This window comes from Eptesicus fuscus, chromosome 5 (assembly GCF_027574615.1).
Source record: "Eptesicus fuscus isolate TK198812 chromosome 5, DD_ASM_mEF_20220401, whole genome shotgun sequence".
NCBI lineage: Eukaryota > Metazoa > Chordata > Mammalia > Chiroptera > Vespertilionidae > Eptesicus > Eptesicus fuscus.
This window is the reverse complement of record NC_072477.1, coordinates 97,155,584-97,183,297: the sequence shown is the minus strand read 5'-3', so window position 1 is coordinate 97,183,297 and position 27,714 is coordinate 97,155,584. Positions and strand designations below refer to the sequence as shown.

The 27,714-nt window shown below is 37.7% G+C and overlaps 1 protein-coding gene across 3 annotated transcripts in view; it reads right to left on the bottom strand.

Annotated features, from left to right (window-relative positions):
* Positions 1-12,634: 12,634 nt before the first annotated feature.
* Positions 12,635-27,714, bottom strand: part of MTPAP (mitochondrial poly(A) polymerase) — a 28,542-nt gene continuing 13,462 nt past the window's right edge. For 2 of the 3 annotated variants that reach the window (XM_008150404.3, XM_054716597.1), the window contains 5 exons: positions 24,337-24,548; positions 22,309-22,535; positions 15,696-15,788; positions 15,530-15,603; positions 12,635-13,372 (listed from right to left, as the gene is read on the bottom strand). In XM_008150404.3, the coding sequence (XP_008148626.2) occupies positions 13,013-13,372; positions 15,530-15,603; positions 15,696-15,788; positions 22,309-22,535; positions 24,337-24,548 (966 nt within the window). In that variant the 3' untranslated portion in view covers positions 12,635-13,012. Of the gene's footprint in view, positions 13,373-14,651; positions 14,725-15,529; positions 15,604-15,695; positions 15,789-22,308; positions 22,536-24,336; positions 24,549-27,714 lie in introns of those variants that run through there. The other variant, XM_054716598.1, reaches the window with a different exon arrangement.

Genomic DNA, 27,714 nt, shown 5'->3' with positions numbered 1-27,714 from the left:
CTGTGCCTGGCCACACAGCCCCGGGTCGCGATGGGTCCCGGGATCCCCGGGTCGCGATGGGTCCCGGGATCACCGGGAGGCTGCTGGCCGTGCCCGGCCACGCCCTCCCGGGTCGCGATTGAACCTGGGACTCCCGGGAGGCTGCTGGCTGTGCCCGGCCACGCCCCCCCCGGGTCGCGATTGAACCTGGGACCCCCGGGAGGCTGCTGGCTGTGCCCGGCCACACCCCCCCCGGGTCGCGATGGGTCCCGGGACCCCGCGGAGGCTGCTGGCCGTGCCCGGCCACGCCCCCCCGGGTCGCGATTGAACCTGGGACCCCCGGGAGGCTGCTGGCCGTGCCCGGCCAAGCCCCCCCGGGTGGCGATTGAACCTGGGACCCCCGGGAGGCTGCTGGCTGTGCCCCGCCACGCCCTCCGGGTCGCGATGAGTCCCGGGACCCCGCGGAGGCTGCTGGCCGTGCCCGGCCACGCCCCCCGGGTCGCGATTGAACCTGGGACCCCCGGGAGGCTGCTGGCCGTGCCCGGCCACGCCTCCCCGGTTCGGGATGGGTCCCAGGACCCCACCGAGGCTGCTGGCCGTGCCTGGCCAAGCCCCCCCGGGTCGCGATGGGTCCCGGGACCCCCGGGAGGCTGCTGGCCGTGCCCGGCCACGCCCTCCCGGGTCGCGATTGAACCTGGGACCCCCGGGAGGCTGCTGGCTGTGCCCGGCCACACCCCCCCGGGTTGCGATGGGTCCCGGGACCCCGCGGAGGCTGCTGGCCGTGCCCGGCCACGCCCCCCGGGTCGCGATGGGTCCCGGGATCACCGGGAGGCTGCTGGCCGTGCCCGGCCACGCCCTCCCGGGTCGCGATTGAACCTGGGACCCCCGGGAGGCTGCTGGCCGTGCCTGGCCACGCCCCCCCGGGTCGCGATGGGTCCCGGGACCCCCGGGAGGCTGCTGGCCGTGCCCGGCCACGCCCCCCCGGTTCGCGATGGGTCCCGGGACCCCTGGGAGGCTGCTGGCTGTGCATACCACGCCCCTCTAGGGTTGCCATCACTCACCAGGACCCCCGGAACTAAGAGGATTTGGCGCCGCCATCTTGGTTTTCTCAACGGCCGGATAGGCCACCCGGAGTCCTGCCCCCAGCCTCTGGCAGGCCCAATCATGGGCATAGCAGAGGTGCGGTCAATTTGCATGTTTCTCTATTATAAGGTAGGACTAGAGGCCCAATGCACGAAGATTCGTGCAAGAATAGGCCTTCCTTCCCCTGGCTGCCGGTACCGGTTTTCCTCTGGCACCCAGGACCCAGGCCTTCGCTCTGGTCGCCACCTCCCACCTTCACTTCAGGCCAGCCCTGCCATCTTTGTAGCATTAATTTGCATATTCCCTCCTTATTGGCTGTGGGCGCCACCATCTTTGTTGCGAAGTGATGGTCAATTTTTCATATCCTGTCTTTATTAGATAGAATATTTCCCTTTCGCAAAGCAAACACACATATCAAAGGTAAGGTTTGGTAAACAATAAAGGATTATCAGGTTAGGGGAATTGCCTTCAGCTGTTCAGCCAGCAGCAGGTAATAATATGCAGATTTTCAGCCCTGCTGAACATCAAAGTCCATCAGCCTTCTGACGGACTTCTCAAATTTATTATGCTAACTACTGTTGGTCTTTGCCTCCAGCAAAAGATTACTTAACATAACTTTCATCTTGAAGCATCAAGAAGTTTGAAGTACTGTCTTTGTACAGAGCAATCAAGATAATATCAAATAATTTCAGTTTTTAAAAATGATTTTATTAAATATTTAAAGGCTTGAATTAAAGTCCTTGGCAATATAGTGATGCTAAAATATTTGTAGCAAATTATAAATACAAGTTGAATACTCAAAATAATGACAGCTATTTTTAATTGCTTCTCCTCTGTTACATAAACAAATATAGAATGACTACACAGCTGAAAAACTACAAATATGAAACAAACATTAGAGAAATAACTGACTCATAAAATAGAAACACCTAAATTATTTTATTGGTGTAAAAATGCACTAAAATTTTATTCATAGATAAGATATCCTGATAATAACATAGGTTTAACCCTTTGCACTCGCTTGCTTTTTTCTCGATTCCTTTATTCTAATGCTAACTGTGTTGAGTCACACTTGACATCCGAGTGCAAAAGGTTAAAGTTCAAAAGATAATTTCTATACCTTTTCTTATAAAATTTTCAAGATGCTTTTTGGCCTAAAATGCTTGATTTTTGTCTAGGCCAGATAAATATTTGGGGAAACTGGAAGAAAAATTGTATGTCATATTTGTTTGAGGTATCTCAATATGGTTGGAAAAAGAAAATATTTTCTTCATTGTTATTTGGGCATTTGTACTCATTCACACATGGCATCAATTTAAACTTTGAATTGGCATGTATAAACTCCTCTATGAGGGAATCACAGTCCAGAAATAAATGCTGGCACTTTTTTATTTCTGAGGCAGAGCACAAAACATTTGCAATACCTGTTTCCTTAGCAGCGAACTAGGCACTCATTCCAGTCTGGTGTTTGCACTTTTACTCAAAGCCCAACTCAACACATGTTGACAAGTGAGATAGCATTTGAAAGCTCTTGACAAGAAAGCAAACTAAATGCATAATATACATAATTCCTATAAAGTTAAAGCCCTGATTTGGCTCAGTGGATAGAGCGTCAGCCTGTGAAGGTCCCAGGTTTGATTCTAGTCAAGGGCATGTACCTTGGTTGCGGGCACACCCCCAGTAGGAGGTGTGCAGGAGGCAGCTGATTGATGTTTCTCTCTCATCGATTTTCTAACTCTCTATCCTTCTCCCTTCCTCTCTGTAAAAAATCAATAAATATATTTTTTTAAAAAGTTAAAAATATATGAGGATCAGAAAGCTAGAATCACAAAGAACTCAATTATTTCCAGGAATGGCAAACTGATTAATATACACCAACTCTCTCACTGAAAACTAGAAAAGCTGGGCAAAACAAAAACCTGAATGCTAAGCAGGCAGTGAAAAATTACAGGCCTGTGGAGAAGTAAACTTACACAGGTAATTCTAACATTTGGGGCTGTTTTTCCCAGAGGGTCATCTGCTGATGAGGCAATTCCAAAATTCAGACTTGATCAGAACTTTCAAAAGATTCACAAGAAAAGGGGACCAAAGCTGGAGTCAGGAGTTCAGAGCCTACGAAGGAGAAAGATCCTGGCTTTGGATGCGTCACACTCTGAATAAAGATGAACCAAAATCTGGAACTGAATGCAACTTCAAAATCTCAAAGCCTTTCTAGATCCAAGTGATCCAGGATCATGACTACTCCTACTTGCCTTCCCCAAGCAAAACTAAATCATCCTCCCTGAAATAATCTCAATTTTGCACATACAATGCCAACATATAAAATAACAAGTAGGTGTACTAGGAAAGAAATCAACATAATAAAACAGAGGAAACAGATAATCCAGTTGTCAGTCAAAGACTTTAAAATAAATATATTTTATACGAGAAAATCAGACAACATTGAGAATTTTGTCAGAAACTTAGAAAAAAGGGAATCAAGAAAAATAGCAGCCGAATAGGGAGAACTGTCATGCACCTGGCCTCAGGGCCAGACTGGAAATACAACTAAATTGGAGAACATTCACTTAGAATTACCAACTTAGGTCCAGCTGAGGAGGAGACATATCAAGGAAGCGCAGAAAACACCTGAAGACTGGTAGGAAGGGTAAGGTCACAAGAGGAGCTGATTCAGCTTCCAGGGGTGACAGGCTGAGAGTGAGGAGGGAGCTCTCAGATAAAGGCAGGACTGTTCCCTAAGAAAATAGAGGCCCAGAACCCAGGTTTGGCTCCACAGCCTGGAGAACCAGAGCTGAGACTCATGGCCCACATAACATCCAGCCATGAAAGGAAGAAGGGCTGCTAGCTACAGTGGCGTCTGGAGACTGGAGCCGGTTGGAGAGAAAGGTGCAATTTCATTTTTTGTGTTAGTTTGTTTAAATCCAGAGCATGGGAGTTTTCATTTGTAGCTACTCATCACAGGCTTTGGTGCAGGGATGGAGGCAAGGACTTGAGGTACCTAAGGAGGGGCTGGAGTGGGGAGCATTGTGGGGACCGGTGGAAAAGCAGCAGCCAGGAGTATTAGGTCTTGACCCCCAAACCAAAAGGTTTTTACTGAGAGGAGCTAGCTGCTCCCAGCAGCCAGAGGCAGGAAAAGGAATAAAAAAACCCCACCCTAGGTGATACAGCCTGCCTTACCCACAGGTTCCCTGCATGCCACACCTTGCATTTTGAGCTTTTCAGAGGAAACAAAAGCATAGGCCAAGCTTAAGGGTTTGAAGGGTCTCAAGGAGACCTCAGTGACTGGATTGGGGGATAGGACATCTGCCACAATATCCTGGGAACCAGACTGATATTTTGCCTGCATAGGAGAACCGATAAAAACTTCAGGTTTCCAGCCCACTCCATTGGTCTCAAAACAAGGATCTCTGTCCAGCCAAGAGCAGAATAGATATGGGACAGGGAATCACACCCACCATATTCCCTGAAGGTTAAACAACACCTCCTCCACCTAAAGCTCATTCAGAAACAGACTACTGAGCAATTAAGATAGACAGCTGGCTACCAAGCAAAGGCAGGCAGAGGTGGAGCCTGGAGAACCAGGGAAGGATTCCTGACCCAGCCCTGGGCACCATGCTACTAACAAACCTACTTTAGAGGGCAGATTGGCCACTCCTGCTTACAGCCAAGGCCTGTGGAGACCGACACAAGTAGCGGATCAGTGAATCGCTTGAGGCATCATGCAGGTTGCCAAAAGCCAAAAGACAGTGCTTGACAGTGGTTAACACCTAAGCACCAAACAGAAAACCCAAAATTGGCAGATAGAACATGAACTTAAAAAAATCAATTACAATACAAAACAATCAAACACATGGAGGCTAAATAGCATGCTATTAACCCTTTGCACTCGCTTTTTTCTCGATTCCTTTATTCTACTCGGGATTTAATTTTTTAAATACCCCAGATTTTACAAAGCGCAGCAGTAAAATAAAAAACTGGAGTTTCTTTTCATACAAACTTATTTATTTGGATTTTTTAATATTTCAAATTATTGATACATTCAATACAATTCGACATACGAGCTGCTACCGATGCTAACCGTGTCGAGTCACACTCGACATCCTAGTGCAAAAGGTTAAACAAAAAATGGGTTACCAAAGAGATCAAGGAAGAAATAAAAATAAAACACCCTGGCAACAAATGAAAACAAACACATAACAATGCAAAATCTCTTGGACACAGCAAAAGCAGTCCTCAGAGGGAAGTTCATAATACTACAAGCCTACGTCAAAAGACCAAGAAAAATTAATAATAAACTATTTAACCCCACAACTTAAAGAATTAGAAAGAGAACAACAAGAAAAGCCCAGAGTAAATAGAAGGAAGGAAATAAAGATCAGAGTGGAAATAAATGACATAAAGACTGTAAAAAAACAATACAAAAGATCAATAAAACCAAGAGCTGGTTCTTTGAAAACATAAACAAGATTGGTGAACCTCTAGCCAGAATCATCAAGAAACAAATAGAGAAGACCCAAGTAAACAAAATCAGAAATGAAAGAGGTGAAGTAACAAGTGACCCCACAGAAACACAAAAGTTCATAAAAAAATACTATGAACAACTATATTCCAACAAACCAGACAACCTGGATTAAAAGCACATACTCCTAGAAAAATACAATCTTTCAAAACTCAGTCAGGGAGAATCAGAAAACCTGAATAGGCCAATAACTATTGATGAAATTAAAGCAGTAATAATAATAAAATATCCCAGCAAACAAAAGCCTTGGTCTGGATGTCTTCACAGGCGAGTTTTATCAAACATTAAAAGAAGAACTAATACTTTTCCTTCTCAAACTACTGCAAAAAATTCAAGAGGAAGGCACACTTCCAAGCTCTTTCTATGAAGCCAGCATTACCCTAATCACAAAACCAGATAAAGACACTACAAAGAAAGAGAATTACAGGCCAATATCCATAGTGAACATAGATGCTAAAATCCTCAACAAAATATTAGCAAATTGGATCCAGCACTACATTAAGAAGATCATACACCATGACCAAATGGGATTTAATCCAGGGAAGCAAGGCTGGTACAATATTTGCAAATCAATAAATGTGATACATCACATAAACAAATTGAATGACAAGTCACATGATCATATCAATTGATGCAGAAAAAGCACTCAACAAAATCCAACAACCTTTTTCAAGAAATACTCGCAGCAAAATGGGATCATACCTCAACATAATAAAAGGCACCCAAATTGCAAAAGAGGAAGTAAATTTGCAGATGACATGATATTGTACATAGAAAACCCTAAAGACTCCAGCAAAAAACTACTAGATTTACTACATGAATTCAGCAAGGTAGCAGGATACAAAATTAACACCTCAAAATTGATGGTATGTTTACATACCAATAATGAACTCTGAGAAAGAGAAACTAAACAAATAATCCCATTTACCACTACAACAAAAAAAATTAAGATACTTAGCAAAATACTTAACCAAGGAGGTAAAAGACTTGTACTCAGAAAACTACAGGACACTGAAAAAAGTGATAGAGGAAGATATAAACAAGTGGAAGAATATACCATGTTTATGCATTGGTATAATCAACATCATTAAAATGTCCATACTACCCAATGCAATCTATAGATTCAATGCATTGGTATTAAAATACCAATGGCATATTTCACAGATCTAGAACAAACACTCCAAAAATTTATATGGAACAGAAAAGACCTCGTTTAGCCACAGAAATCTTGAGAAAGAAGAACAAAGTTGGAGGAATCACAATACTAGATATCAAGTTATACTACAAAGCGAGTGTACTCAGAACAGCCTGGTATTGGCACAAGAACAGGTCTATGGGTCAATGGAAAAGAGCAGAGAACTCAGAAATCGACCCAAATTTGACAAAGGAGGCAAGAGAGTATAATGGGGATAAAGATAGTCTCTTCAATAAATAGTGTTGGGAAAACTGGACAGGTACATGCAAAAAATTGAAACTAGACCACCAACTTTCACCATACATTAAGAAAAAACTCAAAATGGATAAAATACTTAAATGTAAGTTGTGAAACCATAAAAATCTTAGAAGAAATCATAGGCAGCAAAATTTTATATCTCATAGTAATATGTTTACCAGTACTCTTTGTCTGCTAAGCTCTTTATTTCACCTTAAATTTTGAATGATAGCCATGCTGGATAGAGTAGTCTTGTGTTCAGTCCCTTGGTTTTCATTACTTTGTATACTTTATTCATTGCCTTTTGGCCTGAAGTGTTTCTATTGAGAAGTCAGCTGACAGTGTAATTGAAGCTCCCTTCTAGGTAACTGTCTCTTGCAGCCTTTAAGATTCTTTGTCTTTAATGTTTGAAATTTTAATTAATATGTGCCTAGGTGTGGGTCTTTTGGGTTTCATCTTAGTTGGGACTCTATGTGTTTCCTGAACTTCAATGACTTTTTCCTTCACCAAGTTAGGGAAAATATCTGACATAATTTCTCCAAACAAATTTTTTATTTCTTGCTTGGATTCTTCTCCTTCTGGCACTCCTATGATCCGAATGTTGTTATACTTCACATTGTCCCAAAGCTCCCTTAGACTCTCCTCCTGCTTATTTTATTTTTTACCATTTACTGGTCAGCATGACTTTTTTTTCTCCCTGGTCTTTTAATTTGCTGATCGGTCCTCAGCTTCTTCTAGTCTACTGTTGAATGCTTCTAGGGTGTTCTTTATTTCAGCTATGTAATTCCTCATTTCCAATTGATTTTTATTTATTGTTTCAATCTCTTTTCATGTTGGTTTAGCCTTATAATTCTCATGAAGTTGCTTGTAATTCTGATTTGAGTACCCTTATTGCAATTACTCAGAATTCTTTATCTCACAAATTGCTTGCTTCCATTTTATTTAGTTCCTTTTTTAAAAAATATTTTATTGATTTTTTACAGAGATAAAGGGAGAGGGATAGAGAGCTAGGAACATCGATGAGAAACATTGATCAGCTGCCTCCAGCACACCCCACACTGGGGATATGCCTGCAACCAAGGTACATGCCCTTGACCGGAATCGAACCTGGGATCTTTCAGTCCACAGGCCAACGCTCTATCCATTGAGCCAAACCGGTTAGGGCTAGTTCCTTTTCTGGCAGTTCCTCCTTTTTTTTCATTTGTGGGTTGTCTCCCCTTTTTTGCTTTCCCTTTGTTTTTGTTTCTATGTATTAGATCAATCTGCTACGCCTCTGAATTTTTGGGTGGTTTTATGGGACCCAGTGGTGTGTGTTAAGATCTCCAGTGCTGGATGCTCTAGGAGAGCCCCTTACTTGTGTTCACCTGTTGTAGTTGGTTCTTGAATGTTATTGTCCCATTCGTGGATGGAATCTCCTCTCAGGCCAGCTGATTATGTGGCTCACTCCTAACTATGTGGCTCACCCCTGACCATGTCGTGCAAACAAACTACTGTGGAGGTGCTGAATGAACAGAACAAAATACAACACAACACAACACAAAACAAGAGAAACAAAACAAAAACATACACAAGACCCACACAGCACCAACAAAAAGAACCACCAGAGAAGAGAAAATTAGGAAAGAGGAAAAAGAGCAAGAATGATAAAGATAAAGAATGAAAGAAAAGATATGAGGATAAAATAAAACAAACAAACCAATACAAAAACACAAACAAAAAAGGCAGGGATGGAGAAAAAGGAATATGTATGTGCAATGCAGAAATAGAGAAAAAAGTATGAAGAATTAGGGTAATAGGGGAAGGAAAATGGTTTAAAATAAAGGAAGAAGAAAAACATTTTGAAAAGGAAAATAGAGAAACCAGATAGGTCAAAAATAAGAAAATAAAAAGAATATGGGAAAGCAGGAGAAAAGAAAAGAAAGGAAGAAAGAAAGAAAGAAAGAAAGAAAGAAAGAAAGAAAGAAAGAAAGAAAGAAGACTGAGTAGGAAAAGGGAAGAGGAAAATTAAATAAATGAACAAAACATTAGAGACTAGAACCAGTAAAGCAATTAGATTAAGAAGATAAATAAAAAAAGAAAGAGAAAACAATAAAAAATGAAGAGGAAAAAGAAAGAAAAAAGTCGTATACTGGTATATGCTGCTTTCAGCATATTACTAAATTCACACATATATCTTGAATATATTTCTAGACTGTTTTATTGGTCTACCTCAAACCAGTAGCATTACTTATGTCTTATATTTTCATGGTATTTATTAACCTTTTGCACTTGGATGTCGAGTGTGACTCGACACGGTTAGCATCGGTAGCAGCTCTTTTTATACTCTTTGAATGTATCAATAATTTGAAATATAAAAAAATCCAAATAAATAAGTTTGTATGAAAAGAAACTCCAGTTTTTTATTCTACTGCCACGCTTTGTAAAATCTGGGGTATTTAAAAAATTAAATCCCGAGTAGAATAAAGGAATCGAGAAAAAAGCAAGTGCAAAGGGTTAAAATTAATTTTTTTTCTCCTAGGTATTCTTTTATAATTATTCTTCCAGATATACTTCTGGTTGACTTTCAAATTTCTTCTAAAAATGCTTATAGGATTTTGACTGCATCATCAATTCATAAATATATGTAGGCAGAACTATTACTCTAATACTATGCCTTTTTATTCAATAATAAAAATCAGTTTTCCAGCAATTCAAACCTTTCATATCTTAGTAGTGCTTCTTGATTTATGGTATCTGCTACATGTAGTAAGCATGGGTATATGTTTACTGAATAAATGACTCCACTGCACCAGTATTTTGGAATTAAATATCATATCAGAGAAGTCTAAAAATGTTACGTCAGTGGAGTAGCCCTGGCCGATGTGGCTCAGTTGGCTGGGCGTCATCCTATGCACTGAAAGGAAGCTGATTTGATTCCCAGGCATGTATGGGCTTGATCCCTGGTAGGGGGCATGTAGGTGAACAATCCCATACTTTGATTCTCTTTTTCTCCCCTTCCTCCCTAAAACAAACAAACAAATACATAAAATAATCCCACTTCTAGGAATATAGCCCAAGAAATCAGAAACACCAATCAGAAAGGATATATGCACCTCTATGTTCATAGCAGCACAATTTACAATAGCTAAGATCTGGAAACAGCCCTAGTGTCCATCAGCAGATGAGTGGATAAAAAAGTCATGGTACATTTACACCATGGAATACTATGCAGCAGTAAAAAAGAAGAATCTCTTACCCTTTGAGACAGCATGGAGGGACCTGGAGAGTATGCTAAGTGAAATAAGTCAGTCAGAGAAAGATAACTATCACATGATCTCACTAATATGTGGACTCTAATTAACAAAATAAACTGATGAACAGAATGGATCCAGAGACATGAAAGCATGGAACAGAATGCAGAATCTTGGAGGGAAGGTGGGAGAGGGTGGGTGGGCGGGAGGTAATCAACCAAAGACCTTGTATGCATATATATGCATAAACCATGGACACAAACAATAGAGTGGTGAAGGCCTGGGGCAGGGGTGGGGATGGGCTGGAGGGAGTCACTGGGGGAAAGAGGGGGACATATGTAACACTTTTAACAATAAAGATTTAAAAATATAAAAAATAAAAACAGGAGACCCACAAAAAATACATTTGGAATGTGACACAATGAACTTATGAGAAAACATTAAATTTGGTTGTAGTTAATTAGAATTAAAACTTGATATTAAAAGAACATTAAAATCTTAAAATTTATCATAATTAAATTTGATTTTGAAAAGTAAAGTAGACTTATTATATCAAAATTGTCTATAAATTACAAAAAAGAAAATGCTAACACATATACACACTTTACGTACTTATTAGAGGCCTGGTGCATGAAAATGCATGCACTGGAGTGGGGGGGTCCCTCAGCCTGGCCTACCACCTCTCACAGTCTGGGAGCCTTCAGGGGCCGGAGGTGACCCAGCAATCAGGGGAAGGCGACGCCCCATCACACCTCTGCTGTTGCCACTGCCAGCAGCACAAGCCTTGGCCAGCCTTGGTTACCTGAGTCTAAGGCGGCCCTGGGCGGCTGGGAAGCTGCCATCCGAGGCTTCCCTGTGCCTCGGGCTGGCCCTGGGCGGCTGGGGGGCTGAGGGGACTGGGCGACTCGGGAGGCAGGTGCGCGGAGCTGAGGGGACTGGGCGCCGCCATCTTGTGGCTGTGGGCACCGCCATCTTTTAGGACATGGCAGTCAATTAGCATATTTCCTCCTTATTGGCTGTGGGCGCTGCCATCTTTGTGATGGCATGATGGTCAATTAGCATATTCCTTTATTAGATAGGTTATGATCATGTTCGACATAATACCAATCCAGAAGAGACAATGTCCAAATAATGAACAAAAAAATCATCTCATTAGAAACTCTTATTAAATATCTATGCTTCTAAAACTTTTTAATTCTTAATACAGATTTCTAGCCCAACAAAATAAACCTATTAATTAAAGAACAAATGAAAAATGGCTTTTAAAGACACCATTTCTATAAAAAAATACTAATACTTATTTGTTGTTTTAGATGTGGGCTATGCATAGAACTTATTTGCTTCATAACAATACTGTTGGAGTTTCCCAAAATATCCCAAGCAGAGCTCATTATAGTTTCTGAATGAAAATTTACATGGGAAACTAATTTGAAAACTACTACACACTCTAAATCTGAATTTTGAATAGCCAAGAATAGTCACATACCAGAACACAAAAAAGAAATGGCTAAAGAACCCAGTACTACGTGCCAGACTCTTGATGTAATACTCTATGTAACTCATTCAATCTTCACAAGCTGTAAGGTAGGCACCATTAACATCATCATCCTATATAATAAAACACTAATATGCAAATTGACCGAACGGCAGAACAACCAGTCGCTATGATGTGCAATGACCACCAGGGGCAGATGCTCAATGCAGGAGCTGCCCCTTGGTGGTCAGTGCACTCCCACAGGGGGAGTGCCACTCAGCCAGAAGCTGGGCTCACCGCAGACAAACACAGCAGCGGTGTCGGGAGCCTCTTCTGCCTCTGCAGCAGCACTAAGGACCTTGAGGGGAATGTCCACCTACTGACTTAGGCCCACTCCCTGCGAGAGGGACTAAGGCTGGGCTGAGGGACCACCCCTTCCCCCCCAGTGCATGAATGATGTGCATCAGGCCTCTAGTTTACAGATGAAACAACTGGGGGCCCAGAGAGACTGAGTAATTTACCAGGAAGCCAGTCTAGCTCAAGTCCGTGTTTTCAAGCACTACACTTTTTGCTTCTTAAAATGGAAGTTACTCCCCAGGAAATGTAATGGAATTATATTTTAATACACATCTATTTCCTTAAGGAAGACAGAGTTCTCAAAAGAGAACTGAAGAAATACTACAAATATTTCATATTAATAGAAACAGGGTTTTCTTTTTTAAAAAATAGGAAAAGTAACTAAATAATATTTAAAATACAATGTACTGATATGGCATAGAATACCCTGAACGTAGTGTAGTGACTGACATGTCTATATCCATCTTTTAAAAACATGAACATTTTTCAAAATCATTACCAACCTGTTTTAATTTATATGAGCACTTTGCTTAAAGAATACAAAAATATATACTAACGAGTACTACTAAAATTTAAAGCTTTATTTTACTCATTGAATGTATCTGTACATATCAGGGACTGACATGGATATAAACAATGGTGTGATTCTAAAACTAATTATTACCATTCGCTCTGTACAGTTCATCTATTAAAGTACATTCCAATCTTCTTTCACCTGCTCCTCCTTGTAGCTTCTGTTTTAATGAACGGCCACTGGGTAGCAGCCTGAAAATGTCCCAGAACTTCAGACCAGGGAAAGGGCCCCGCAAGAAGATGGAAGATCAAGAAGAGACATCACATGAAAGTTGAGTTCTGTGAAAATTCCACACCAGTTCTCCCAGGCAGTCCAAAGATCATTTTATAGAATAAAACCAGTTCATGAAGCAAAGCAGTACCCATTATGCCTGTGTACTAACTGTTCTTTTCCCATTGGTGTTTGTGGAATTTTCTGGACTGCTTTTTATGGATTCCAACAAGTTTTTAATTCTCTCACTTGCAGCCTTCTTCCTTTTCTTCTTGTCACGAGACACACTCTTTGCTATGGAAGGTAGCAGCAAGGCTGCCAGCCCCCATGGCTGATTACTTGATGGGGAAGGGTGATCTTTACCTTCCTGATGTAAAATCCAGGCACTTTCTCTGGCCAGATCTACAAATTTTTGCAGCTGGCTTTGACTTACATTTTTACTGATGTTGAGAGAAGTTTCAAAAGGATTCTGAATGTACAATGGAGAAGGTTCAGGTTTGTTCTGTTCTCTTCCCTATAGATTATTACAAGGAAGAAAAAAATATATACATACATGAAGGACTCAGATATAAGAACAGTTTGTTTCAATAAAAATGTCAAAAAAGGTAAGCCCTGGCTGGTGTGGCTCACTTGATTAAGAGCGTTGACCCATACACCAAAAGATTGCAGGTTTGATTCCCAGTCAGGGCACATACCCAGGTTGTGGGTTCCATTCCCAGTCAGGGGTCATGGGGGAGGCAACCCTGATTGATGTTTCTCTCTGTGTGTCTCTGTTCCCCCCTCTCTCTTTTTTTTAAAATATATTTTTACTGATTTCAGAGAGGAGGGGAGGGGAGGGGAGGGGAGGGGAGGGGAGGGGAGGGGAGAGGAGAGGAGAGGGAGAGAGAGAGAGAGAAACATCAATGATGAGAATCATTGATCAGCTGCCTCCTGCACGACCCCTACTGGGGATCAAGCCTGCAACCCAGGCATGTGCCCTTGACTGGAATCAAACCTGAGACCCTTCAGTCCACAGGCTGAGGCTCTATCCACTGAGCCAAACCAGCTAGGGCCTCCGTTCCTCTCTTAAAATCAATAATAAAAATAAAAAAATGTAAAATACCAGAATTAAGTTTACAAAGTCAACAATTTCTTTCCTAAGAGGATTAGGTATACAAGTGTGTTATGCATTTGTGTATATGTGTGTATGTGTGTGTATTTCTAAATTATTTCTTTTCCATTGTAATTTTATGAGTATTCTTGAGAGGAAAATTAATTTGGTTGATGACCTATGGATGACGCTGCTCAGGTGACAATATCTGAACTAAGTCAATCAATAATAAGTATTTTTAAAATAGCAAATCTTTTACTTAACAGGACAGATCTGGAAAGGAAAAAGAATGAAAAAGAAAAATGGCAGAATATAAGGTAAAGATACATTTATGTTTGAAAGACTTGTTAAAAACATATCTATTATACTGAGAATAGAACATACAAAATTAGAAACTTTAAATAAAATATAGTAATTAATGTTTCCTATATATAAAGTCAGAAAGGAAGAAAAGGAACAAAAGATTATTCACTATTCATTTCAAAACATTTTGTTTCCTATTTCATCATTCCTAAAGATCCAACAAAATAAAGCTCTGCCAGGTATGACATCTCATAGAAAGAGAGGAAAAAAAAACCTGACGCTCTGACTCATATGAGCAGCAGTGATCCATTAGCTGATATTATCTTCTTCTCTTTCAAATGATATCACACATTACTTAAAAATTACAAAACAAATGGTCAAGAGTCTCCAATGTGAGCGAGCACCTGTTTATTCCCTAACTTTTCTCATGTCACTGCTCAACAGGGCTCCTGCCTGTCCATCATCTCTGAGCCCTAGGGGTAAGAGCACGAAAAGGATAAAGAATTTCATCTGTTCAGTAACCTTTTTCTAATCTGAAATCTAATTACAAATCAGATTGCATTCCTCTTCCCCACACTTTTTAAAAACAAAATCTCCATCAGCAGGACAAAAGTTAGGGAAGAATGAACAAAGCTGAGTTGAAGAAACAGCAAATAAAAGATATCTGAGTATGTGTTTTATGAAACCACTCTTAACAAGGGTTGTAACCAAATGTCCAAATGATAAACAGAATAAACCCAAACAGAGAACTATCTCAAGTTCCTCCACCATTTTATAAACAAATTTTGCCTAGGCGACTACTCTAATTTTTTTTTCCAGAAAAATGTCTATCATTCCAACTATTCGGATGAACCAAAATTATAAATTCACTAGCCAAAATAAATTAAATCCTAAAGGCTCAAATTGAGGGAATCACTAAAATCTATCTTTGAGATCAGATATCCAATTTGTTCTCTAGGAACACAAATCCAGTTTTAAAAGAAATGTATATAAAATTATGCTTTCCAGAAAACTTTTCAGAATTATATTCAACATTTTGAAAGATACAGTATTAGATATTGAAAGAGCTGGCTACTGCTCTTCCAAAAAAAAACTAGATGACTGATCTTAGTCAAGTTATGTAGCTCCTCTAGGCTCCAATTTCCTTATTAATATTTATTACTATAGAGTTGAAATGTAATATAACATTTGTTAGAATGCTTTGAAAACTAAACTAATTGAATATTAGTATAGCAGGAGACCTGATACCTAATCACCAAATATTAAAGTATTATTTACCTGTCGAATATTTATGGAATTTTTATTGAAAGCAAAATTTCCAAAAAATTCAAAAAATTCCTTCAGTAGTATTTCTGCAAGAAAAGAAAATAAGAGGAAAGTCTGTTTCAATCCAAAATAGAATATACACACACAAAAAAAAGATAAAGAAAAAAAAAACACTTACCTAATGTTTCTGTGTTTTCTGAAGGTTTAATTCTATTCAAGTCACAAATAAATGTACAGTTGTGGCCTTCTATTATACATTTATCTTCTGCATCTTACATAAACAAAAACAAAAAATGTTTCACATTATATTTCAAAGGTATTTTCTACTTCTGAAAATAAATCTGTAATTAAATAAATAAAAGTTATAGATGAATGTTTCCTATTATTACTCAGTGTTATATGCATTTATGGTTAATGGGATTTAAAAGATTTAGACTTATACTACAGTGAAAAGAACATTACATTTACTTTAGCCTACTAGAATTGCCTATCAACAACCAAGAATGCTTAATCTGATAATCAGTTTTCTAGTTATAAATGAAAATGTAGATAGGGCCCATCTTTCACCAACTCAAATTTTGTCACTATCTTTGATCAATAATATTTCATTTTTATCTCCATTTCAATTCTTATTACCTTTCTATGCATTGTTTTCAACAATACATCCCTGACACAACTGATACTCTAAGAGTTTTGAAAATCAAACAAGTAATTTCTACAATGCAATACTTTAAAGAGATTGTAATTCAGTATAACAAATTTAACAGCACACTGCATATAAACATTCCCCTTTTCTAACAGTATATATACCTTTAGAGGTAATCATTTCTCTAATCTATATATATAAAACCCTAATATGCAAATAGACCAAATAGTGGAACTAAAAAATTGGTTGCTATGACATGTGCTGACCACCAGGGGTGCACGTGGAACATGGCAGGCATTAGCAGCAGGCGGCAGAGTGCGGAATATGGCGGGCATCAGCCACAGTGGGATGGTGGAGCAGGTGAGCAGGGGCACCAGACCAAGGTGGGGTGCCGGTCACAGTCATTGGGGCGAGCCTCTGGTGGTTACTGAAAATCCTTTGCTTCTGCGCACTGCGGTCCTGCCCGGCACTCGCAACCGCTGCCGGCGCTGGCCCCGCTTGCACCCACAGCCTGTGCCGAAGCTGCTGCTTGCACCAGCTGCTGGCGCTGGCCCCAATCGCTCCGTGCCATCAGTGGGTGCCAGCGGGTGTGAGCAGGGCCAGCACCATCAGAGCATGGGAGCGGCAGTAGGGGGAGTGAGGCTGCCGGCAGACAGGGGACCAGGGGACTGGTGGGAGGGGCTGGGCGGGGGCGCAGAGGATGGGCCGATACCCACCCCTGTGCCCACCACAGCCTCGTGGCCCACAGTTCCTTTCAAGGTACACGAATTCATGCACTGGGCCCCTAGTTATTAATAAATATACAACTACCAAAAAATCCCTCACTGTTCTAATCTACCTTCCTTCCAGTGTACTGTATTATAGGAAAACTCCCAATTTTCGAAAATGGAATCAACGCCCACCTAACCTGAAAGCATTTCTTAACTCCAAGGTTGGTGCTCCACCCTGTTGCCCCTGTAGCACTTATGTGACTGTATGCTGATTGTATATATACTGTCTACTCCCGTACATCTACAAAGGCCACTGTCCTGTCTATGATTGCCTCTCCATCCAGTCTAATCCACAAAAGTGTCTTAACATATAGCAGGCACATAACCAATAAACTGAATGATCACTGATGTTTGATTTTGAATGCTTATCTATAATTGTCAAAGAAATTAGAAAAAGGGACAAGATAAATCAACAGAAACGGTAAAGTCCTATGTGCTCCTCCCACCACGCCATGTTCTAATAGCACTAATCCTCTCTGGGAGGCAGCCTATATACTAGTTAAAAGCACAGGCTAAAGATGGTGAAATAAACATAAGAATCTACCTTCTTCCTCCTAAAACATCACTAAAATGAGAGTAAGATGATATAAAATCTTAAAGATAGAGAACAGAAGAGACAAGAGCAATAAAAAAATTTTAAGTTGAAGGACAGATGGAAAAGTAGTAATGACTTTTCCTTGAATTACAAGAGATTGTAATTCAGTATAACAAATTTAACAGCAAACTGCATATAAACATTCCCCTTTTCTAACAGTATATATACCTTTAGAGGTAATCATTTCTCTAATCTATATATATAAAACCCTAATATGCAAATAGACCACCACCACTGAAAACACTGAATCCTCAACCAGCAGTAAAGAAAGCCAAGAAGAAAACCAAATATACACAAGGCAGAGCCCCTGAGAGCTCAGGGATTGGAGGATCAGTTTTGACTGGAAGTTTGATGGTTAAACAAGTTCTGAAGTCTTCCCCAGATCTCTTTTTCCCAAACAAAAATTTCAGTATGCTAATAGCCAGGCCTGTTATTAAAAAAAAAAAAAAAAAAAAAAAAAGGTTAAGAGTCATTTCTGGGGAATACAAATAGCTCAGAAGAAATGACCCAGAGATAGTGACATGTAAAGATCCCCAGCATGAAACAGTCTAGCCAAACTGCCCTACAATGAACATTAATCACAGTCAACAAACCTCACCTAAGCTCAAAGATTCAAATTAACTTTCTGGTTTCTAACTCCAACATGAGCAGAAATTCAAAGATTATCAGACATCTGAGGAAGGACTCTTAACATGAGACTACACAAAATAAAATGAAAAGCTATTTAGAAAAAAGAGGTTAGGAAAAGCAGAATAGAGTATTTGCTTCTTTTAACTAATTTGAGAAATGATTTATTTGGACAACTAGTAGCAAGTTGGAGACTCAATTACTGTTAAGTACATAAAAACTAAGCAAACAAAAAACAAACTAACAAGAAAATAAGTAGTATTAAGAACTATTAACTCCAAAAAAATATAAACTGTTGGGCAGGAAAGGAAATTAATTTTAGTTTACTCCATGGATCAGATATGAATAATGTTTACAAAATCATAATAGTGTAAAGTGCATACCAAAATTATGCTATAGTTACACTCAAAATATTGGGGGGGGGGGGGGGCGGCTACAGGAGGAAAGACAATTCCTCTTCTTATATAAAAGGAAGTCATAGATGGTACCTAAACCTAAAAGTCAAGAATTTTATTTTAGCAATATCTATGATTTAAAACATCAAACAGATCAGCTTTTTGAGTTAAAAGTGACTGCCCACAGGGAGAGGCAAAAGAAGCAGGAGGAGGAATAGGCTGAGAGGCTGAGTTATTTTATCTATGTGCATGTGTAACTTCGATAGAACTGAACTTTAAAAGCCATAGTTGTTTTCATCAGATAACATTAAGAGAGTGGAAAGGGAACCATGGTGTATATATATTTGAGATATATAGATATACATATAGAATATGTGACAAAGGACACATGCAAAATATATAAAGAATTCCTACAAATAGAAAGTGACAGATAATCCAATAAAAAATAAGGCAAAAGACTTAGAGAAACCTCACAAAAGATACACAAATGTCTAATAAATATATAAAACAGGTGTTCAATTTCATTAGTCATTGGGGAAAAGAAAATCAAAGCACACCATGAACCACTACAAATGCATTAAAAATAGCTAACACATGAAAAAAATAATACCAGATATTGCAAAGATGTACAGCAATTAGAACTTGTATATAATACATGTAGGAATGTATTCTTTAGAAAACTGAGAGCGTTGGCCTGTGGACTGAAAGGTCCCAGGTTCGATTCCGGTCAAGGGCATGTACCTTGGTTGTGGGCACATCCCCTGTGGGGGGTGTGCAGGAGGCAGCTGATTGATGTTTCTCTCTCATTGATGTTTCTAGCTTTCTATCCCTCTCCCTTCTTCTCTGTGAAAAATCAATAAAATATATTAAGAAAACTGCTTGGCAATGTCTCGAAAACTGAATATACCCAAATTCTAAGTTTTAGAAATTCCACTACTATAAACAGGAGGAACACTTTGTAACATATACGGTATGATTGTCTAATTAATATGCTGTAAACCTGAAACTAATACAAAATAATATTGAATGTAAACTGTAATTGAAAAAATAAAAATAAAGTTATGATTTTAAAAAGGAAAAAGAAGAAATTCTACTCTTAGTATATATTTGACAGAAATAAGCATCCTGTTCACCAAAAGAAATGTGCTAGAATTGTCACACTAACACTACCTATAATAGTCCCAAACTTCAAATTACTCAAATGCCCAACAAAAATAAAATTTAAAAAATTTTTTGTATATTCACGTAACAGAATACTACATAAGCAATGGAAATGAATACACTAACAATATGAATGAATCTCCTAAAAATAATGTTGAGAGGGAAAACATCATATACGAACTAACATTCTATTCTATGCCTTTTACATGAGAATAACAGATCAAATTATTCTATGCTATGAAAAGAGAAGGATGGAACACACAAGAAAATTAGAGACATATGGGGGAAAGTAATGGAGATTTAAGAAAACAGAAATTTCAGAGTAACCAAAGATAAAAGATGCCATCATGCTCATGACAAACAGTTTTTAACTTTAAATGTTCACCCACACATTTAAAATCTCTTTACTGCACTTCTACGATGGACCTAATACTACGTCAGGAACAAAGATGCAGAGATGAGTCAGACAGCCTGCCCTAGAAAAGCTTGGCCAAGGCCAGCTGATAACAGAACTACAACAATCTAACTGTTGTTATAATACAGGTGTGCACAGGGTGCTTAGAAGACACCAGAGCACTGCCTTCTGTGAGGAAGGAAGGAAAGTCTGAACAAATGATACCTTGGACTGGGTTTCCCTTCTCGCTTCCCTGGCTGAATCCTGAAGAGGTTCTCCACATAAAAAGAGGAGGCAGGAAGAACACCATTGCAGGCAAAGGGACAGAGATGTGAAAAAGAACAAATATCTGAGGACCAGCAAGGTGTTTAGAGAGCTGACGCTCCTGATTTGCACACCAGAATGAATGCAGGAGAGGAGCAGAAAAAAGAAGCTAACGAAGGGCCCTAAATAAAACACTATAAACTTTGGACTTTAACTTACTTTAGGTTCTAAACAGTGGTTAACAAAATTCCAGAAGTGCTGGAAGGTATTCTAGACATTCATGCTACCCTCTATTAAAAACAAACAAGCAAGCAAGCAAAATATAGTTTTTTCCTTTTAAAAAAATACAAATAGCCTCTATCTGAATATCAAATATAAAAGTTATTTTATAGAAAATTCAACATATTACTAGAATTTCAAAAACTAAATATCTTTACATTTATTGGCAATGTGCTATGTACAGAGAAGCAACTGCAGAAAACAGCCTGAAAATTTCTCTTACCATGCTTAAAAATGTGAAAAACTTTAAACAACCAATTTGGTATTTTGAAGTTAAAAACTAAACAATTCCAAAACCAGTTTCATCTGTTTTGATACAATACGTTGTTAATAAATTCAAATTTATTTTTGAATAGATTTGGAATGAAAACTCAACATGTCATTTTAAATTTGTCCATAAATCATATTCTTTTCTCAAGATAATTAGCAGAACTTTAAAGCTCTGTACTAGAGTGAGTTCCTAAGAATACTGTCCATATACCCACTGCACCAAAAATAACACAAAACACATAGTAAGTAACCAATATTTAGTGAATGAATAACACCAAACAATGAGATGAGCATAGACATGGACGTTGCCCTTTATTTCAATCTCAAAAGTGAGAAAAATGGCCACTACTCTACCTGAAAACTTCCTACTTTCCATTAACCTATCACACTGAGCTCTTTTTAGAGCTCAATTTCAAGCTATACTTACAGTGTTCACTCGAAAGAAAAGATTATTTATAATTTGAATAAATGAGGAAAAATGGCATAGAAAAGAGAATTTACAGACTCAGGTAAAAATAAATAGTGTGAAAAAGAGCTAAGATAAAATGTTATGAGAGTAATCACAGTATTGGCAGGAATATGGAACACATTAAGAGGAATGGTGGGAGAAGAGGTTAGAGAATTGAATTGTGGCTAAACAAGTAAAAGTCTTAAAACAACAAGCTAAGTAAACTGAGGTTTATTCTATAAGGAATAAAATCCCTTTTAAAGTTACTTTAAACTGGGAAGATTTAGAGATGTACTTAAAAAAAACTGTCAGGCAGCAATATACAGGATGGGTAAACTACAGAGTGTACATACTATAGTATGTACATTGAGTGTATCCCTAAATTAGCTTCCTTTTGGAATTGAGGATTTTAATACTTTATATCTCCTCAAGCAGTCTATCAAAATTTCAATTTTTAAATATAAATTAAATAGTATAATTTTAAAATTTATCTAAGGTTGCTTATAAACTTTAAAAAATTTAGGATCTTAAAACATCATGAAACAATTAGAAATCTAGAAATAGCTTCAGATTTAGAAAGCCATCTATGAATCTGTAATCCACTCAAATGGCTTATCTGGGATATGCCTTTTTTTTTATAAGTTTGGTCAAACTAAGGGAGAGGCTCCAACTGTCTCATGATAGTTGTAAACAACCTTGTCAACTGACGCAAAAACAAAACAACAGAATTCTCAAAAAATTCTATAGGCCTCAGTTTTGCAAGTCATCTGCTCTCATGACCTCTCATGGGCATAAAAAAATAAAAACCATTTAGAAAAAGTTTAGATTCACAAGGCTTTAAGAATATATAAGAAAAATTACATGACTAATAAACACACATGACATGGTAATTATATACACTCAAAACGTTAGAAAGAAAATAGAGACTGCTTCTAGTCTTACCTGCTAGGGTTTTTAAGTAGTCTAGTGTTGGAAGAATAGGGGGTGATCTCCTCTGGAGAAAAAAGATGACCATCATTGTAAGGGAGAAATTTGTAATCCAAGCACCGGGAATACTGCTTGTTAATGAATGTGCTCGAGCCCAACAACGGATACTAAACACCATGGCTCTCACTCGTGAGTCCAGGGCACCGTATATATAAAGGAGTTCAGAACTTTTCAAGGCAATCCTTCCAAAGAAAAAAATGAAAAGAATTTTCAACCTTCCAAATTATGATTCCCAAAGTAGAATAAAACACACACCTAGAAACATATCTAAATACATCTTCCTATATATGAATGTATTCAGAACAATGAGACCAGATAATCAAAAAAGTATGGTGTATTTGCAATATAAAACTTAATGTAGATAGCTGAATATAAAATATATTCATTATCATTAAAACATCCTTCTAAATGTTGGCAATTACAATATACTTCTGAAACTTAGAATTTTTAAATCAAAGTTCCTAAACATGACTTGAAACACACTATATAAGGGCTATTTAATAACTGTCAATAAAGGCAAGTAAGGGGCTTTGCACATCAGTTTCACATGGTTATCTAGTTCTTCGGTAGACAAATTAGTCTAAAAACAGAAGTAAACCTTCTACTTATTTTATCAAATATAAATGTCTTAAAATTCAGCCAAAATTACTTATCTACTACTTATAAAAACCAAAACCCACAAGTATAAAATGTCTATTAAGAAATCAAACTTCAGAGCCTATTTTCCATAAGTTTCCTAGTCATAATGTTATAATGCAAAGATCATTAATCAGAAATATTTTTAAATATTTAAGCTCCTCCTATCAAAACACGTCCAGTAATTTCTCAAAGAACAGACATAGGGCACTAAATCATTTAACAGTATCAACTTAAAAATGTCTATGAAAGTACCACAATGCCATTTACTTCCTGAGTTGAAAGAGAATACAAGAAATTGCAAATTAGAAATTCACAGTGATTAAATGTTTTACTACATAGTGTGGTGTTCCTACAAACATCACATGGATTCAAATATTTTTCTGTCAAAAATCATTTTTGTAAAAGCTCCCTGAGTTTTTATGCAACTAGTGATAATAAATGTTATCTTTATTTTAGGATAAAAGGTGTTTCATCTATGTAAATGAAGCTGAAAAATAAATATCAAATAGTGTGATAGCTGATATAAAGAAATAATGCAAAAATTAAAAACCTGAAGCATATTAAAACAAATTTTTCAAAACCTGTCCCAACAAGACAATGAAAATAACACTATTACAGAGAAATATAAACGCCATTTTGTCCTATTTTACATACTAGAAAGAAAATATACTGTTAGAAAATGCAGTACCTATATATTTTTATTTATTTTTACTCCATGGGCTACTTGAGAAAAATTCAGAAATACTCAGCACTGTCTTATTAGTGAACACTTGAGTTTAATTAAATGAGAATACTAGAGTTAAAAAATAAACTCAATTAAAAAAGTTTTCCTTAATGAGAACAAAACAGACTAAAAAAAGTAATGAGTATGAAAATTGCTAAAGAAAAACTACAAGTCTAAAGCCACTAAGACTACTTTTTGAGCCAAGCAAATATCATATTTGTTTAGGACACAAAGTTGATTATATCTATAGATAATTCAGAGGTCAAACTCAAGTTGCTACTCTATTTTCTAAGTATATTGAGAAGACTATATACTATAGGTACGTTCATGTTGTCATCAAGCTGCATAGGTAAGAACAATGAAATACAATTCTTCCAGAAGATGATGTTAGGTATAACATTTTAACACAATATCTTAACATTTTATTTTTGAATGCCAAAAAACTAATATGTATAGCATAAGAGAAAACTAATATGTATAGCATAACACTTTTCAATCCAAGTGTTCTAATCTTTCAAAGATTATTAAAGCATCCAAAGACACTAGAATGTTGTTTAAGAAAAACTATGTTAATTCCTTATAATATTTACATTTAAGATGATAAACTCAAGAGATCATACCTATTGTTAGTAGTCAAATCACACTGAAATCCAGAGGCCTGGTGTGAGAATCTCACCAGCGGACACCGAGCATTTAATATTTTTTGTACACCCACACAACCAGGGCCAAAGTTGTCAAGGCATTCTCCTATTACAGAGAGGATCTTCTGAGTTGCAATTCTTTCTGAAGCAACATTTTTCACTTGAAATTCCATTAGAAAATTTCCTGAGGTCTGAATAATAAAAACATTTGTTAATAGGAGCTTTTTATAAAAAGGAATTTCTTACATAAACTTTTTTAAAAGAATGCTCTAAATCATTCCTGGCAAAAATAAACAAATAAAACAAGAACAAAACAAAAACAAAAACAAAAAAAAACACAGCCAAAAGCAGACTTGACAGTATATGTACAAGATCAGTAGATCAACACAAGAAAAAGACAGTATAAACAGACTTAATTATATATAGAAATTTAATACTTACTAACATAAACTGCAAGTTACTGGGGGAAAATTACTATTTAACAAATGAGTCAAATGACCATTAAAAGAAAAACCCAACTATTTAAATCCCTACTTTGGTCCAAAAACCAAAGTAAACTCAAGGTGAATCAAAAATTTAAATGGAAAAAGTTTAAAAGTTTTATCAATAAAGTACAATTAAATGAATATTTTTACAATCTCAAGTAGTGAAGGATTCTCTAACCATTACACAAAATTACAGAGCACACAAAAGAAAAAATATGATTATATAAAAATTTAAATCATCTTAAGGCAAAGCATATATTCATTACTAGATAAAAAATGAAATAAGACAAATGTCACATAAAGGTCTACTTTTCCTAATTTAGAAAGGGTTTGTACATATGAAAGGGAGGAAAACACACCCAATTCTAAAAATGGGCAAAAAGACTTGAATAAGAAATTAACAGAACAAACAAAATTAGCTAAGAAACATAGTACAAGATGTTCTTGTTTTCTAGAAACTAAAGAAACTTTTCATTTATCAGTCTGGCAAAGACAAAAAGGCTGACAGGATCAGTACTGGTAGTTGTAAGGAACCATGTATACTGACAGGGGAAGGGTAAACTGGGACATACTTTTAGACAACTTCAATATCTATTGAAATTTTAAATATATACTTTGATAGCCATTACAATTCAAGGACATTATCTCAAAGAAAAACTTGCATAAATGAATCAATTTACAAAGCTGTTCACACACTGCAGCATTATTTGTGAGGCTCCCTACCCTCAACCATCCTTTCTTCTAGAACTCATTCCTAAAAGGATCCAGATTCCAACAACGTTTATCATGGAAATGTACCCCTTACTCCCAGCTGAGTGGACCAGCACTATAGAATGTACCATTCATTCATCCATCCAGAAATCTCTACTAGAAACTGGAGCTGAGGCTCTGAAGCAATCATGTGGCTGAAATATGTCTCAGAAGTTTGAGGGCAGGTGCATTCTATACCACAAAAATGAAAATGTAAAGAAAGTCAATGAGGGAAGAGGGAGAGCAGAGTGAAGGGGAGAAAGAGAGAGAAATAAAGGAAATTTGTGGGGAGAGAGAGAACACTTCATGAATTCTTGATAGTTTACACTTCCTAGTTCTAGTCCTTTCCTAAGACTCATCCACATTGCTGGCCCTGGGTTCTATGATGCTTCCTCTACTACCTCCCCACCCCCCCTTTGTTTAAGCTAGTTTGGACTGTTTTCTGCTATGTATAATCAAAGAGTATTATGCTCTGGCCAGTAGCTCAGTAGTTGAGCATCGACCTATGAACCAGGAGGTCATGTTTAATTCCCAGTCAGGACACATATCCAGGTTGCAGGATTGATCGCCAGTGTGGGGTGTGCCAGTCAATGGTTCTTTCTCTCTCTCTCTATCTCTCCCCCCACTTCCTTCTGTTTCTCTCCCTCCCCCTCTCCCTTCCTCTCTGAAATCAATAAATATATTTTTAAAAAAAGAATATTACCTAGTATACCAGTAGTTGGCAATAAAGGTGGAAAAAAAGATACCACCTAGTTGCCTAAAAGAATAAAGGACTGCTTAAAAGTATGATACATTGATTCCAGGAAATATTTTGCAGTCATTAAAAATGATGCAGTAGATAGAACTGCCAGAACCCTATTAACTGGGGGAGGGAAATCAAGTTAGATTAAGTTATAATACGTATATAAAGATTAACTTTGTGTTAAAAAAAGAAAAGCATTTCTAGCCTCACTTGGTTGGACATCTTGCCTTGCACTGAGAGGCTGCTAGTGTGATTCCCTGTCAGGACACATGCAGGGTTGCAGGCTCAATTCCCAGTAGGGGGCGTGTAACCTATGGATGTTAAGCTCTCCTTTCCTCTCTTTCTAAATATCAATAAACAATTCTTTTTTTTTTTTTTAAAGCCATTTCTACATGAAAAAAAAAAGTTTAGAACAAAATAAACTAGTCATAGTAGTTATCTCTGGAGGTGGTGGGACCATCAAAGATATTTACATTATACATTTTTGTAACTATTACTTTATGATCAGAAAGAAAGGATTTAAAAACATACAAATGTGACATGTATACAAACAATCCCCACAAATCAATGTTATATTTTCTCTATTGAATTTTGCCACCTAGATAGATTTCTATTTACTAGTAAACCTTTGTATTATATTAAAAAATGGATTTCCTTTGAAAACATTAAAATTTCAAAAATCTAGTTTAATCCCTTTACTATAACATCTTTGTAACTTTTGTTTCCCTAATCCATTCTGTTTTAAAATACAAACACACAAATTTATTTGGAAGAAGAAACCCAAACAAGAACCAGTAAATAAAATATGGAGCTCCTTAATGAAAACAAAAGTAAGCAGGTTGGTTTGACTTCTCCCAAAAAGACATATAAATGGCCAGCAGATGTGTGAAAAGATGCTCAACTTCACTACCTACTAGGGAAATGAAAATAAAAACTACAATGAGATACAACCTCTCACACCTGTTAGAATAGCTATCATCAAAAGGACAAGTAATAACAAGTGTTGGAGAGATTGTGGAGAAGAAAGATTTTTATTTACTAGCAAACTTACATTCCTCAGGTGGGAATGTAAACTGGTACAGCCAATATGGAAAACAGTATGGAGGTTCTTCAAAAAGTTAAGAATAGAGTTACCATATTACCCAACAACCCCTCTTCTGGGTATCTAACCAAAAACATTTATTCATAAAGATATATGCATCTGTAGGTTCACTGCGGCATTATTCATGGTGACTAACACATGGAAACAACTGAAGTGCCCTTCAATAGATGATTGGAGAAAGAAGTGGTACATACATACAATGGAATATTACTCAGCAATAAGAAAAGATGAACTACTGCCATTTGTGACAACATGGGTGGATCTTGAGAATATTATGC